Source organism: Hylobates moloch, unplaced genomic scaffold, assembly GCF_009828535.3.
Source record: "Hylobates moloch isolate HMO894 unplaced genomic scaffold, HMol_V3 SCAFFOLD_1, whole genome shotgun sequence".
Taxonomy (NCBI): Eukaryota; Metazoa; Chordata; class Mammalia; order Primates; family Hylobatidae; genus Hylobates; species Hylobates moloch.
This window is the reverse complement of record NW_026652276.1, coordinates 145,298,471-145,315,206: the sequence shown is the minus strand read 5'-3', so window position 1 is coordinate 145,315,206 and position 16,736 is coordinate 145,298,471. Positions and strand designations below refer to the sequence as shown.

Sequence of the window (16,736 nt, the reverse complement as noted above, 5' to 3'; positions counted from 1 at the left end):
TGTATTTTATATATATATATATAAAAAGAGAAAACATACATATTTTTGGTGTAGTATTAAAAGATGTATCATATACTCTGTCATTCTTTTTGTTAGTTGGAACTGAGGAAGACTCAGATTTTATTTCAAGTTCAGGGTTCTGTGTTTATGATTATATATGATTCAGGGAGAATCTGGTTGAACCACTTCATACTAATTGTGATTGGTGACTGTAACTAAAATGAATTTGAATTCAGAGAGAAATCTAAAATTAGATTTCCACATAAAAATTCTATGCAAGGAGTAATGGACCTCTAGAACATTCAGCTTTAGGTAATTGAAACTTTTGTAGAAAATAGGTTATTTCCATTTGAATTCACGTATTGCCCAAAGACAGGGTTTCTTGAAATATTAATAATTCCACATATACCAGCAATAATTTTCAAAGACTTCCTAGGGGCAGAAGTTGTTCTTGAATTTTAGATAGACTTTTGATAATAAGAGTTGAAACCAAGGGTTTTTATGTGAAAGAGGTTAACTGGAAAACTACATCTAATTGATGAAAATCCTAATATTTTCAATTAGTTATATTTTGAGGTTGTTAGCTTTGCCTGCTTGATCCCATTTGATTGGTGATAACTTCTGGACCGTATTTGTTATTTATATTGATATTCTCGGTGAATTCAAACCTCTTGATATAATGTGTGTATTTCTGAATTTTATACCTTGAAAAATTTATAAAACCTGTGTTTTTGTTAACCTAAAGTATTTTCTTATAGGAATTTTATGCCTTGAAAAATTTGTAAAACCTATATTTTTGTTAACCTAAAGTATTTTCTTATTTTGTTTTGTGGATTTAAAAAATTATTTTTTCAGCTAGGCACAGGGTGTGTGCCTGTAATCACAGCTACTTAGGAGGCTGAAGTGGGAGGACTGCTTGGGCCCAGGAGTTCAAGACCAGCTTGAGCAAACATAGCAAGACCGTATCTAAAAAATTCTTTTTTTCTTTTTTTCTGGGGTAGTGATAGTTGATGATTCTTGAGCATATGTAGCTTGAGTCTCCTTCTCTGCTCCTTCAGATGCATCCTTCTAGGCCCAGGTATCCTCAACCTGTTGTTAAAATAAATGTGTCAGCTGGGTGCAGTGGCTCATGCCTGTAATCCCAGCACTTTGGGAGACCGAGGTGGGCGGATCTCAAAGTCAGGAGATCGAGACCATCCTGGCTAACATGGTGAAACCCCATCTCTACTACAAAATACAAAAAATTAGCTGGTCATGGTGGTGGGCACCTGTAGTCCCAGCTACTTGGGAGGCTGAGGCAGGAGAGTGGTGTGAACTCGGGAGGTGGAGCTTGCAGTGAGCTGAGATAGCGCCACTGCACTCCAGCCTGGGCGACAAAGCCAGACTCCATCTCAAAAAAAAAAAAAAAAATGTGTCCCAATGAAATAATTTTTTTTGTAATCCTATGTATTTCATACATTTAAAAACATTGTGAGAAAAAGTCCAAAGATTTCACCTGACTGATAAAGGAGCCCCATGGCCACAAAAAGGTTAAGAATTCCTACATAGGTCTCACTTTTACCATCTATACTACTGTGTAGTAGTATAGAAGTAGTATAGAGGAGAAACTAGTTCTTAAAAATGTTATTTAGTTTCTTGGACCTTGACTTCCCCACACCCCCTATTTCTTTTAAAAATGTGGCCGGTTTGTATTTTGTGGTTTTTAGTGTGTTTTTTACACTCTTGTTTGTCTGATTATTATAGGTATGATGTCCTATTTGGTTTGCTTTGTTTGCATAAACTATATTTTTTTCATATTTATAGAGTGGGAATGTAGCTAAAAATACACCTCCACCTTCTAAGAGAGATATGTTGCATCAGATGATGTCCCCATTTCAAGGAAGTTGTGAACCAGTAAATTTGAGCTGTACCTACCCATTTTGTGTTTTAAATTTATGCTTTATATATTCCGAAAAAGAATACTGACTTTTAATTTCCTTTATAGTATGCACAGGGTGAAAATCAGGAAAATAACCTAGAGAAATTTGGGGAGAGTAGTTAGATTGTGTCAAAGTAATTTTAGTAATTACAGTTTTATGGAGGAGTAGATAAGTTCTTATTAAAATTAAGTCTCAATATGTTCTAATCCCAAATATGTTTTAGGTATATCTTTGCTTAGTTCTCTTGATAGACATTCAATAGCTCAAAGTTAGCAAGCACCTAATTTCTCCTATGCCAGTTGTACAGTTGTAGCCCTCTTAAGCAAAAGTCTATTTAAGAGAGTTTTGAATGTAGAAGGCCAGGCGCGGTGGCTGACCCCTGTAATCTCAGCACTTTGGGAGGCCAATGTGAGTGGATCACTTGAGGTTAGGAGTTTGAGACCAGCTCAGCTGACACGGTGAAACCCCATCTCTACTAAAAATACAAAAATTAGCAGGTGTGGTGGTGTGTGCCAGTAGTCCCAGTTACTGGGGAGGCTGAGGCAGGAGAATCGCTTAAACTGGGGAGGCGGAGGTTGCAACGAGTCGAGATTGTGCCACTGCACTCCAGCCTGTGTGACAGAGTGAGATTCTGTCTCAAAAAAGAAGAAAAAAAGTTTTGAATATGTATTTGTGACACCTCACATTTTATAATTTCAGTTTGTTGATTTTTATTTATTTATTTATTTATTTATTATTATTTTTTTTTGAGACGGAGTCTCGCTCTGTCACCCAGCTGGAGTGCAGTGGCGCGATCTCGGCTCACTGCAAGCTCCGCCTCCTGGGTTCACGCCATTCTCCTGCCTCAGCCTCTCCGAGTAGCTGGGACTACAGGCGCCCGCCACCACGCCTGGCTAATTTTTTTGTATTTTTAGTAAAGATGGGGTTTCACCGTGGTCTCGATCTCCTGACCTGGTGATCCTCCCGCCTCGGCCTCCCAAAGTGCTGGGATTACAAGCGTGAGCCACCGCGCCCGGCCCAGTTTGTTGATTTTTAAAGAATTTGTTCGTGTTTTGTGCTTTCGGTTTGTGTTTTTTTTCGCTTCTGCTCATCTTACTTTAAAACCAGAGTTCCTGACTCTGCCTCTAAAACTTTTAAAGTTTTGTAATATCGAATACCTTTTCTAGATATCAGAGATTCATTTTTATGTGCTATTGCTTTTCAGGAAACGATTATATTTAGTTGGGGCCAAAGTAATCAATGTAATCTGCTGGGTTAAAAAAACTATTCTAGGATATTTACTTAGTATACATTTTTAGATTTATAAATATGGCTGCCTATACAAGTATTTAGCTCTACTTCATTTTAGCAAGGGTGTAATTGGAATACATTCATATACGTGGAGATGCATATTTGAATATTATAGTCAACAACAAGGTAATGTAGAGATTTTAGAATGAAGAAATATGATGCTTGGAAAAAATGGGTAGAAACAAAATAAGGGAAGAGAAACATGTTGGTGTAGCTGATTTATGTTTTCTTCTTTCTTAGGGCACAACCTTTTTGGGGAGCTTAATTTTTGAAAAGGAAATAAAAATGAGAATTAAAGCAACCTCTCAAGATGGAACAGTTATTGCTCAGGCTGAGTATGGCAGTGTGGATATAGGGGAAGAGGTGTTTAAGAAAGGATTTGCAGAGAAATGCAGACTTACTTCCAGAACTGACATCTGTGAGGAAAAAAAATTGGATCCTGGTCAACTTGTTCTCGGGAACCTCAAAAACCCCATTCCTTTGTGGGGGCATAGATCAAACCAGTCAACCTTCAGCAGGCCCAAGGGGCACTTAAGTGAGAAAATGACTCTTGACTTGAAGGATGAAAATGATGCAGGCAATCTTATGACATTTCCAAAGTAAGAATTTAGTTTTCACTAATTTCTAATTAATGGTAGAGGTCCCTGTCATAGTAGAATAGAAGTTAAGGCTTATGCTTTTGGAATCCTTAACTGTGCCAGTGATTTTAAGGGCTGTTGCTGATATTTCTATTTTTCTCAAATGTATTCCTCTTTGCTTTATTTAGCAGGGATATTTTCATTAAAAGCTATTTTGAAAGAAAAATAATTCCTGAATTATTTAAAAGTTTACATGCCAACTTTTCATGCCAACTATTTGGAGTACACTTATCAAAAATAAAAATCTGCTCCTAAATCTGAATTATTCAGGCAAAGTCAGAATTCCAGATAAGATTTGAAGTTTTTCCTATGGCTTTAGGAATATTTTAAAGAGTTTCAGGAAATTGCCTTTACTTTTTAAATAAAAGTGAGGCTCTTTCTTCTTCTTGTGAAAACTTGTGATGGAGTTTGATTATTCCGAATAGTTTACTTTTTAGATAATTTTAAATCATCAACTTGAAGCAGAAATCCAGATTTGATATTTATATGTATCAAAACATTCTTCTATATCATGGTCCAAGCCATGATGCTGTATCTTGGATGATATAGCTGTTTGATGGGATCTCATCAGTGCTTTAGGAGCTAAACTGTCAAATGGGGGTGGGAGGCGGTGGACGGGGGGATCACAGGGGATCACAGGATGGGGGGGTCACGGGGGGATCACAGGAGGGATTGGAAAAAAACTAATACAGAAATGCTTTTTACTTTGTTCTCTGTAGTTGATAGTGCTATGAAGAAGTTGGAATATATGTTCTTTGAGAATTAGAGGCATTATTGAATTACAACTTCAGTTATAAAATCTTGTTTGCATTAAATTGTTTTTTAATATGAACTAGGTAAATATTTCAGTTTTCAAAATTAACTTTCAGATATATTGTGGTATAAAAGGTCCAAGATAACTTAGATTTGTTTTCTCTGTCAGCCTTATACAGTTTGTTTTTCAAAATAAATGAATTTGTTTTTATAGGGAAAGTTTGGCTGTTGGTGACTTTAATTTAGGGTCTAACGTCAGCCTGGCAAAAATTAAGCAGGACCAGAAACTGATTGAAGAAAATGAAAAACTTAAAACAGAGAAGGACGCTCTTCTCAAAAGTTATAAGGAGTTAGAATTGAAAGTAGAGCAGATTGCCCAGGAGCTGCAGGTATGTTCAGTGGCTTAAGGTGAAGAGTGTCCAACTGGGAAATCTGCGTACTCATCTGCTGCTATTTATTTTTCTGTCACTTTCCTTTCCTTTCCCACCTCATTCTCTCCTTCTTTGCTAATCCCTGTATTTGTTTATAGGTGAATTTTTTTCATATACTCCAGACTAATCATCTTTGGATTTCATTGGATGTTTGAAAATTTAATAATTTCTCATTTACATTTCCCTTTATGTTCTAAAAACTTTTCAAATAAGGCAATTTTCAAACATTCTAAAAGGAGAGAGACTTGAATAATTAATTCTCATGTGCCCATCACCCAGTTTTTACAATTATAACACATGGCCAATCTTTTTAAAACTTTACACTTCCTGGATTATTTTAGAAGTCCCATTCATATTATTTCATAGTCTTCAGTATGTATGACTAATAGAAAAGGACTTTAAAAAACCATAATAATAATACTATTCATACTTAAAAGTAAACAATAATTCCTTAATATTATTTATATCCAGGCAGTATTCAAATTTGCCATATTGTGTCATGAATGCCACATGATTGTAGGCATGTTGATTGTAGTTCTCTCCAATCAGGATCCCAGTTAGGCACATACGTTGCATTTTGGTTGATATTTCTCTTAAATTGCCTTAATCTGTATCCTTGTGTTGCTTAACTGGGTTCTTGATCTCCACATGTGTCTTCTTTTATGGTAATTAGGTCTCCAGATTTGCTCAGATTCTAGTTCAAAAACTCCCCCCCCGGGATACAGTGTGGTTGATAAGTGTGTGTGTGTGTGTGTGTGTGTGTGTGTGTATGTTTGTGTTTTACACCAAATCTATTGTTCCTGCACTAGTTCCTCCAATTCTCTGACACCAACTGGGTGTCTAATAATTCAGCTCTATTCTGACACTACATTACCTGTACTTAGCATATACCCTACAAGTTAAGGACTCAGTTCCATAAAGCTGCCTCTAATTTAGATGCCAGCCACAAATGGGGTCCCCAGGCTACTTGCATATCTACCTCCCCACTCTAAATTCGGGGTTTCCCATGACCCTCCCTCAGGTTAGATAATTCACTAGAACTACTCACAGAACTCACAGAAGTGCTATACTTATAGTTTTATTATTAAGGATATTACTCAGAAACAGCCAAATAAATGGAAGATATGCATAAGGCAAGGTACTGGGGCAGGAGGTACAGAGCTTCCATGCCCTTTCTGAGTGTGCCACCCTCCCAGGTCATGGATGTGTTTATCAACCCAGAAGCTCCCCAAATCTCATTCAGAGTTTTTTTGGTTTTGTTTGTTTGTTTTGAGACAGTCTTGCTCTGTTGCTTAGGCTGGAGTGCAGTGGTGTAATTTCTGCTAACTGCAACTTCTGCCTCCCGGACTCAAGCAATCCACTCACTTCAGTCTCCTGCCTAGCTCAGACTACAGGCGTGTGCCCCATTCCTGGCTAATATTTGTGTTTTCTTTTCTTTTTTTCTTTTTTGAACTCAAACTTGCCTTGTTTATATCCCCAATGGCATGATCTCGGCTCATTGCAACCTCTGCTTCCCAGGTTCAAGTGATTCTCCTGCCTCAGCCTCCTGATAGCTGGCATTAAAGGCACCCGCCGCCATGCCTGGCTAATTTTTGTATTTTTAGTAGAGACGGGGTTTCACCATGTAGGCCAGGCTGGTTTCGGACTCCTCAGGTGATCCACCCACCTCTGCCTCCCAAAGTGCTGGGATTACAGGCATGAGCCACTGTGCCCAGCCCACATTTTCTTTATCCAGTCTATCATTGATGGGTATTTGGGTTGGTTCCAAGTCTTTGCCATTGTAAATAGTGCTGCAATAAACATACGTGTGCATATGTCTTTATAGTAGAATGATTTATAATCCTTTGGGTATATACCCAGTAATGGGATTGCTGGGTCAAATGGTATTTCTTGTTCTAGATCCTTGAGGAATTGCCATACCGTCTTCTGCAATGTTTGAACTAATTCACACTCCCACCAACAGTGTAGAAGTGTTCCTATTTCTCCACATCCTCTCTAGCATCTGTTGTTCCTGACTTTTTAATGATCACCATTCTAACTGGAGTGAGATGGTGTCTCATTGTGGTTTTGATTTGCATTTCTCTAATGACCAGTGATGATGGGCTTTTTTTCGTATGTTTTTTGGCCGCATAAATGTCTTCTTTTGAGAAGTGCCTGTTCATATCCTTTGCCCACTTTTTGATGATGTTGTTTTTTTCTTATAAATTTGTTTTAAGTTCCTTGTAGATCCTTGTAGATTCTGGATATTAGCCCTTTGTCAGATGGATAGATTGCAAAAATTGTCTCCCATTCTGTAGGTTGCCTATACACTCTGATGATAGTTTCTTTTGCTGTGCAGAAACTCTTTAGTTTAATTAGATCCCATTTGTCTATTTTGGCTTTTGTTGCCATTGCTTTTGGTGTTTTAATCATGAAGTCTTTGCCCATGCCTATGTCCTGAATGGTATTGCCTAGGTTTTCTTCTAGGGTTTTTACTGTTTGAGGTTTTACATTTAAGTCTTTAATCCATCTTGAGTTAATTTTTGTATAAGGTGTAAGGAAGGGGTCCAGTTTCAGTTTTCTGCATATGGCTAGCCAGTTTTCCCAACACCGTTTATTAAATAGGGAATCCTTTCCCCATTGCTTGTTTTTGGTAGGTTTGTCGAAAATCAGATGGTTGTAGATGTGTGGTGTTATTTCTGAGGCCTGTGTTCTGTTCCATTGATCTTTATATCTGTTTTGGTACCAGTAGCATGCTGTTTTGGTTACTGTAGCCTTGTAGTGTAGCTTGAAGTAAGATAGCGTGATGTCTCCAGGTTTGTTCTTTTTGCTTAGGATTGTCTTGGCTATATGGGCTCTTTTTGGTTCCATGTGAAATTTAAAGTATTTTTTTTCTAGTTCTGTGAAGAAAGTCATTGGTAGTTTGATGGGAATAGAATTGAATCTATCAATTACTTTGGGCAGTATGGCCATTTTCATGGTATTGATTCTTCCTGTCCACGAGCATGGAATTGTATTTTCTGTACAGTCAGGGTTTGCTGTGTTGCCCAGGCTGGTCTCAAACTTTTGGGCTCAAGCAGTCCTTCCTCTTTTGGCTCCAGAGTTGCTGGTACTGCAGGCAAGCCACCATACCTTGCTAAATTAATGAATTTTAAACACATTTGGCATGTTTTAATCGACTGAAGCCATTTTTTTCTTTTTGACGCACACATTATCCCCTTTGAAGTCTTTTTAAATTAGCTGCTGTGTCCTTTTGACATCATAACAGATGATATTCATAATGGATAAATCACCATTATTAAGTTTTTCATTAATCTGTGACCTAATGATTTTTGCAGCCATCGATGATTGTTGTCTGCAACCATGTTTTCATCAGGTGCTGTATTTCTTTTTTTTAATTATACTTTAAGTTTTAGGGTACATGTGCATAACGTGCAGGTTTGTTACATATGTGTACATGTGCCATGTTGGTGTGCTGCACCCATTAACTCGTCATTTAGCATTAGGTATATCTCCTAATGCTATCCCTTCCCGCTCCCCCCACCCCACAATAGTCCCCGGTGTGTGATGTTCCCCTTCCTGTGTCCATGTGTTCTCATTGTTCAATTCCCACTTATGAGTAAGAACATGCGGTGTTTGGTTTTCTGTCCTTGCAATAGTTTGCTGAGAATGATGGTTTCCAGCTTCATCCATGTCCCTACAAAGGACATGAGCTCATCATTTTTTTTGGCCAGGTGCTGTATTTCTTAGCTGGAAAATTTCAACTATTTGGTCATGCTGAAGCCTAGTTTGTTCAGTAAAGGCAAGATAAATACTTTATTCATTCCCTTTATATGTACATGTTTTCAGAAAAATAAGTTTATTCCCTAGGATTGTCCAGTGTTGACCAGCAAGGGTTATTTGTTCTCCTTAAGTATTATTATGAACTAATGAATTTTAAACATATTTGAGTGTTTTAATTCACTGCAGCCATTATTCTTTCTGATGCCCATCTTATACTCTTTTCAAGTCTCTAAGTCATCGCTCTGTCCTTTTGATGTGATTCCAGTAGTCTGATAGCTTCCTTGTTTTCTAGTGTCACAAGATGTTCCATACTCACCTGCATTTCCTACACTAATCCTGTAAAAGTTATTTCTCCAAGCTATGGTTCTTTTTAGTGGCAAGAGGTATTTAGATACCAGACTTTGGGTGCTAGGGATGTATATAGCTATTGCTTTAGTCTTTGCTTCTAGGTTATAGAATGTCTAATGGATAGGGTTAGGAAATATTAATTTTATTTTCTAATGCTATATTGAGATAGCATATTATACATATTATACATATAGTAAAAATGCACAAATACTGTGTAGAACTTGATAAATTTTGACATGTGTATACACTCATGTAACCTGAATCACCCTCATCAAGACTGGCTGATCAAACTATGATTAATCAGATATTTCACCTAGTATCAAGCTCTACCAATAATTTCAGGGACACAGGTAACAAAGAGACTCCTTTGTTCCAGAGCAGGTGCCCCAGTCTCTGACCAGAGACTAGAATGTCTGCTGTGGCTACTGCTGCCAGGCATCAAACAGTGTCTCTAAACTCTCTGCCATCTGTAGGATTGTGACTAGAGAGGGTGGGGCCCCTCTCAGGTGAGCAGTGTGGATATGAAGCAGTCGGGAGCGTGTTCTACTCAAGTCTAAGTCTCACGGCAGCCTATAGCAGAGCTTTGGGTGTTGTCCCAGGTGTGCATAGGAGAGCCTGGCTTTTCTGCCCCTTCTTGGCTGGGCAGCAGCTGCAGTCATGTCAGCCTAAAGTCAGGCCAAAGTTGGGCCACAGCTCAGAATTAAACTCTCAAAGTGACACTTTTGGCCTGTGCCCTGGGATACTGGGGCACCACCCAGGTGAGCAGCATGGGCAAAAAGCTGTGGGAAGTGTAGTCTGATTGTGTCTCAGTTTCACAGCAGCCCGTTGCAGGGCGGTGGGTATTCTATAGATATGTGTGGGGTAGCCTGGTTTCCCTGTTGGTCCTTTGCTGGTCAGTGACTGGGGCCATGTCAGCCCAAACTCAGGCCAAGGGCAGGACTCAGCCCAGCATTGAACTCAGAAAATGGTGCCGTGGGCATGGGGCTAGAGAGAATGAGTCACCACCCAGCCAAGCAGCATGAGCAAGAAGGTGTAGGGAGTGTGATATACTTATGTCTCAGTCTCAACAGCAGCTTGTAGCAGGGTGACAAGTATCCTCCTGGGGGTGCATGGACATGCTTGTTCTCCCTCTCCTTTTTTGGAGCAGTACAGTGGCTGCAGCCATGTCTATAGGTCCCTGGTATCTAAACTCTTAAAGTGGCTCCCTGCTGAGGCTGCTCCAGACTTGGGTGCCTGTGGGATTCTGTGTGGATTCCATTTCTGGAACAATGTCTCTGTGTGATCTTTAGGCAGCTCCATATGTGAGGTGTGAGGCCCTACTGGATCGAGGGTTTCTCCTGTAGCAAATGTTGTAAAAGCTTGTTTCAGAGCTCTGGGGATTTTTCTCTTACGGTTTCCCTGCATACAGTAGCCTTTCCCAGCTCTCAGCTGGTTTCTGCCTAGGCATGCTTCTTCGAACCCTCTCCTTTCTTACTTCTGGGGCTTTCTCTCTCTTCTCTGGTGAATCCAAATGTTCATTCTTAGACAGTCTGTTCAAAATGTGTCTACTTACTATTCTGATTCTTCCCTGTGGAAAAAGAACACACTATCTAGTTGGCCATCTTGATTATTTTCTCTCTCACTCATTGTTTATCATTGTGGTTTGGTGTGTTTCTGTAGTGGGAACATTTGATTCCTTTCTTGTTTTTGCTTGCGTGTTTGCTTTGCTCTGTGGGTTTTATACTTTTTTTTTTTTTTTTTGAGACAGAGTCTTGTGTCATCCAGGCTGGAGTGCAGTGGCACAGTCTTGGCTGTCTGCAACCTCCACCTCCTGAGTTCAAGCAGTTCTCCTACTTCAGGCCCCTGAGTAGCTGGATTAAAAGCACCTGCCACCATGCCCAGTTAATTTTTGTACTTTTTAGTAGGGACGGGGTTTCACCATGTTGGCCAGGCTGGTCTTGAACTCCTGACCTCAGGTGATCTGCCCGCCTTGGCCTCCCAAAGTGCTGGGATTATAGGCGTGAGCCACTGTGCCCAGCTGGGTTTTGTACTTTCATGTGTTATTATGATCACAGATTGTGTATTGCCCTCCCTTAAGCATCTCTTGTAGGGATGGTCTAGTGCTGATTAATTCCCTCAGCCTTTGCTTGCCTGGGAAAGACTACTACTTCTTCATTCATGAAGGACAACTTTGCTGGATATAGTATTCTTGACTAGCAGTTTCCTTTCAGCGCTTTGACTGTATCGTTTCATTCTCTCCTGTAAGGATTTTACTGAGAAATTTATAGTTAGTCTGATGGGGGTTTCCTTATAATTGATGACACGCCTTTTTCCTTCTGTTTTTAGAAATATCTTTGTCTTTGACTTTTGACAGTTTGACTGTAATATGCTGTGGAGAAGACCTTTATGAATTTTATCTGTTTGGGCATCTCTGAACTTCTTTTATTTGAATTTCTAAATCTCTTGCTAGACTTCGGAAGTTTTCGGCTATTATTTTATTAAATATAAGAAGTTTTCAATCCCTTTTTTTCTCTTTCTGTGACGTTGAAAATTCAAATATTTGTTTGCAGTATGGTGTCTCACATGCCTTGTAGGCTTTTTTCATTCTTTTTTGTTCTTTTTTTAATTTTTGATTGACTGGGTTAGTTCAAAAGTCTTGTCTTCAAGTTCTGAAATTCTTTCTTCTGTTTGATCTAGTATATTTTTGTTGTTGTTTGTTTTGTTTTGAGGCAGGGTTTTGTTTTGCTGCCCAGGATGGAGTACAGTGGCACAATCACAGCTCACTGCAGCCTCCAACTTCTGTGCTCAATCAGTCCTCCTGCCTCATCTTCCTGGGTAGCTGGGACTACAGGTGCATGCCACCATGCTGAGCTAATATTTTAAATTTTTATTAGAGATGAGGTCTTGTTATGTTGACCAGGCTCTTCTCAACCCCTGAGCTCAAGTGATCCTCCTGCCTCAGCCTCCCACAGTGCTGGGATTACAGGCATGAGCCATCATGCCAGGCCTAGATCTAGTATATTGTTGAAGCTTTAGAATGTATTTTGTATTTCATTCAGTGAATCCTTTAGTTCTAGGATTTCTTTTTTTTAATGATACCTATTTGGTAAATTTCTCATTTATAACCTGAATTGTTTTTCTGATTTCTTTATGTTATTTTTCACAATTATCTTTTATCTCACTGAACTTCTTTAAAATCAGTATTTTGAATTTTTAATCTGGAATTTCAAAATTCTTTTTGATTATGATCTGTTGGTGGAGAATTACTAACTTCCTTTGGAGTTATATTTTCTTGTGTTCTCATGTTTCTTTTGTTACATTGATATTTGTGCATTGGGTGTAACAGTTGCTTCTTCCAATTTTTTGGAAATAATTTTGTAGGGGAGGATCTTTTCCTGAAGATGTACCTATGGTGTTGGTTGGATAGGGCCCTTTGGCTTTAATTCTGGGTTCATGTGGTAGTATAGTCTTTGTATGATTCCTTTGGATGTGAATAGTCAGTGGTGTTTGTGATTTCCTCTATGGCTTAGGGTGTGGTTGTTAGTGGGGGCTGTGGAGAAGTTTTGCTGGGTATAGGAATGCCAGGTTTGCCAGTCCTCAGACCCCAATGGTGGCAATGCCAGGCCAAGTATGCCTGTCCTTGGTTTCCAGGACAGCACATGCGGGCACTACTGTTAGAGAGCCCAGGTTGGCCAATGCTTGGGTTTCCAGGAGTCTTGCTTGGGTGCTAGTAGCAGCAGTGGTGGGCCAGACAGGTGAGTGTGTTCTTGGGCTCTTAGGCAATGGGCACGATGTGGGTGATAGTAGCAATGGCTTGACAACCCTGTGCTTTCCAAGTGGTCTACACTGGTGTTAGTGCTGGCTGTGATGTGCTGAGTGGGTCAGTCAGGCCCACAGGTAGCATGTGCAAGTGGATGCCAGCTGTGTTGGTAGTGGCAGGTTGGGTAGGCCTGACCTTGGGCCCTTGGGAGGAGTGTTCAGGTACCAATGGTGGACTGGGCTGGGTGATACGCAGGGCCTTGGGTGGTGTGCTCAGACACTGGTGAGAGGGGGTATGGAGCTGGATGGAGTGGACCTGTCCTCAGGTCCAGGTGGTGAGTGCAGACTCTGATTGTGGTAGGCAGGTGCAGGATGATGCCCAGGTTTCCAATGGAATGCTTGAGTGGGGGTGGCAGTGGTTGCTTTGCAGCCCTGTCACTGGGGAGGGTGAGGTTGCTTTCAGTGGCAGCAGATGTATGGAGGTGGCTGGTGAACACGTACTTTGCTCTTACATTTGCTCCAGTTGTGGCAGTTTGCAAGGGCAGCAGCTGCAGGTGGGAAAGTTTGTCCTTTGGGTATGTGGAAATGTGTGGCAGCTTTGCTGCTTAGGACAGCAGGGTCACTGTAAATGGCTCACACTTTGACACTGGTGGCAGCAGCAGCTAGCATTGTCTCAGGTTCTGGGTTGGGTAGCCCTCCTTGGGTCATGTGAAGATGCATGGCTGCCCTTCTACTGGTGGGGTTGGGGTTCCTGCCGGTGGCTTGCAGTTTGGCCTCAGGTGTGGCAGCAGCTAGCAGCAATGGTGGTTGTGGGATGGGATAGCCTTTCCTCTGGGTCCGTGAAAATGCATGGTTGCCCTTCTTGGGGGTAGAGTGGCTGCCAGTGGCTTATGTTTTGATTCTGTGGCAGCAGCAGCCAGTAGTGGTGGTGGCTGCAAGCAGGATAGCATTTCCTCAGGGCCATCAAGATGTATGGCTGTTCCTCTGCCATGGGGAACAGGGTTGCTGCCAGTGGCTCCTACCTCTTCGCGGGTACTTGCAGCCAGCTGCAGTGGTGGCTATGGGCAGGAGATGTCAGCTTTGCTCCAGGGTTGTGGAGTTGTAGGGGATGTTGGGCCCTAGACCACGATGCAGTCTAGTTGGGGTTGGGCACGCAAAATGGCAGCATGCTGTAGTTGCTTAGGATTGGGGGGTGGGTGTATGGGACCCAACATGAGCTCCCTGTATGGAGCAATATACTTGTGTAGTCTCTGGGCAGCTCTCTGTGTTTCAGAGCACATGAGGATCAAAGGTTCCTTTGGTGGCTAGGATTGCAGGAGTTTGCAGTGAGAATATGGGCCACTGGGGTCTCTCATTTACCCCTTCTATGCATTGAGGAGCCTGTCCAGGCTCCCAGCCAAGAAGGCTGCTTCTCTTCTTTCTCCTTCCTTGCTTTATGTGTTTCCTGTCACTTCTCTGTTGAAGTCCTGTTTCTCTCTTAGATAATCTATTTGAAGTGTGATTATATATTTGCTATTTTGGCTCTTTTTTCAGAAGGAGGCAAATACCAGTGGCCTCTAGTGAGTCATCTTGAAGCCCCTCTCTGAAATAATTTATTCTAACAAACACGTTTTTGTGTGTTATATTTATTGCATACTGTATCTTTACAATAAAGTAATCTAGAGAAGGGAAAATATTATTAAGAAAATCATAAGGAAGAAGAAATATATTTACGTTTTATTAAGTCTTAATCCTCATTGTCTTCATGTTGAGTAGGCTGAGGAGGAAGAGCATGGGTTGGTCTTGTCTCACAGGTGACAGAGATGGAAGAGGTGGAGGGATAAATAAGTTAAATAATTTTAACTTAATATTATTTAATTTTAAAATAAGTTAAAATTATTTAACTTACTAACTTATTTAAAAATAAGTTAAAATTAAAATTATTTTAAAATAAATTAAAATTTTTACTTTTTTTTTTTCAATAAGTTATACAAGGTGTACCAGGCAGGCACACCTTGTGTAACTTTTTGAGAAAAATCCGTTTGTAAGTGGACCTGTGCAGTTCAAACCTGTGTTGTTCAAGCATCAACTGTGTTTTTTTTCATACATTGTTGGATTCAGTTTTCTAATTTTTTGGAAGGTTTTTACATATATGTTCATGACATATATTGGTTTGTGGCTTTCTTTTTGTGTAATGTTGTTTTCTGGTTTCAGTATTAGGGTGATGCTGGCCTCATGGGATGAGTTTGGAAGTATTTCCTCTGCTTATATTCAATGACTGAGAATTGGTATAGTTTTTTCCTTAAATGTTTGGTAGAATTTACCAGTGAACTTATATAGGCCTGACACTTTCTGTTTTGGAAGGTTATTAATGGTTAATTCAATTTTAAAAATAGAAATAAGTCTGTTCAGATTATTTTTTATTTTTATTTATTTTTTTTTGGAGACGGAGGCTCACTCTGTTGCCCAGGCTGGAGTGCAGTGGCATGATCTCTGCTCACTGCAAGCTCCGCCTCCCAGGTTCACGCCATTCTCCTTCCTCAGCCTCCCAAGTAGCTGGGACTACAGGCGCCCACCACCACGCCTGGCTAATTTTTGTATTTTTAGTAGAGACAGGGTTTCACTATGTTAGCCAGGATGGTCTCTATCTCCTGACCTCGTGATCTGCCTGCCTCGCCCTCCCGAAGTGCTGGGATTACAGGTGTGAGCCACTACGCCCGGCCTGTTCAGATTATTTTTGTGTGAGCTTTGGCAGATTATGTCTTTGAAAGAATTAGTTCACTTAATCTAGATTATCAAATTTGTGGGACTTGAGTTGTTCATAATATTTTTAAGTTTTAATTTCCATTGGATCTGTACTGATGCCCTCTCTTTCATTTCTGATACTGGCAATTTGTGTCTTCTGTCTTTTTTTTTCTTAATTAGCCTGGTTATAGTGTTACCAATTTTATTCATCTTTTCAAAGTATCAACTTTTGGTTTTGTTGATTTTTCTCTCCTGATTTCCTGTTTTCAAATAGATTGATTTATACTTTCCTATTTTTGCATATTTAAGATTTAATTTGCTGTTCTTTTTATGTTTCCTAAGGAGCAAACTTAGATTATTAATATCAGTTTCATTTCACTTCTAATATATATGCATTTAAATGCTGTAAATTTTTGTCAATGCACTGCCTATGCTGCATTCTACAAAGTTTGGTAGGTTGTATTTTTATCTTGAAAGTATTTTTAAATTTGTCATGAGATTTCTTCTTTGACTCATGTATTATTAGTAATGTTGTTTAATCCTTACATGTTTTGAGATTTTTTTCGATTATCTTTCTGTTATTGATTTCTAGCTTATTCTATTGTGGCCTGAGAGCAGACATTGTACGGTTTCTATTCTTTTAACTCTGTTAAGGTGTGTTCTATGGCCCAGAATGTGGTGGCCCATAATTTTGGTGAATCTTCCACGTGATCTTGACAGGAATGTATATTCTCCTGTTGTTGGATGAAGCATAGTTCACCCTTGAACATGAGTTTGAACTACGTGGGTCCACTTATATGTGGATATTTTAAATAAAAGTTACATCAGTTATGCCTGCCTCTCCTGCCTCCCCTTCCACTTCTTCCATCTCTGCCATTGGTGAGATAGGAATACCAGCCTTTCCTCTTCCTCCTTGTCGTCAGCCTGCTCAATGTGAAGATGATGGAGGATGAAGACTTTAATGATGATCCACTTCCATTTAATGAATAGTAAATATATCTTCTCTTCTTCATGCTTTTCCTTATATTTTCTTTTTTCTGGCTTACTTTACTGTGAGAATACAGTATATAATACATATAACATACAGATTACTTGCTAACTGATGGCTTGTCTTATCAATAAAGCTTCTGGTC

General features: G+C 39.8%; 1 protein-coding gene across 5 annotated transcripts in view; it reads left to right on the top strand.

Moving 5' to 3' along the window:
- The window catches only part of STK31 (serine/threonine kinase 31), a 135,290-nt gene that overhangs the window by 28,615 nt on the left and 89,939 nt on the right, over positions 1-16,736 (top strand). For all 5 annotated transcript variants that reach the window (XM_032759232.2, XM_058446398.1, XM_058446415.1 and 2 more), the window contains exons 7-8: positions 3,450-3,808; positions 4,815-4,989. In XM_032759232.2, the coding sequence (XP_032615123.2) occupies positions 3,450-3,808; positions 4,815-4,989 (534 nt within the window). The remainder of the gene's footprint in view (positions 1-3,449; positions 3,809-4,814; positions 4,990-16,736) is intronic.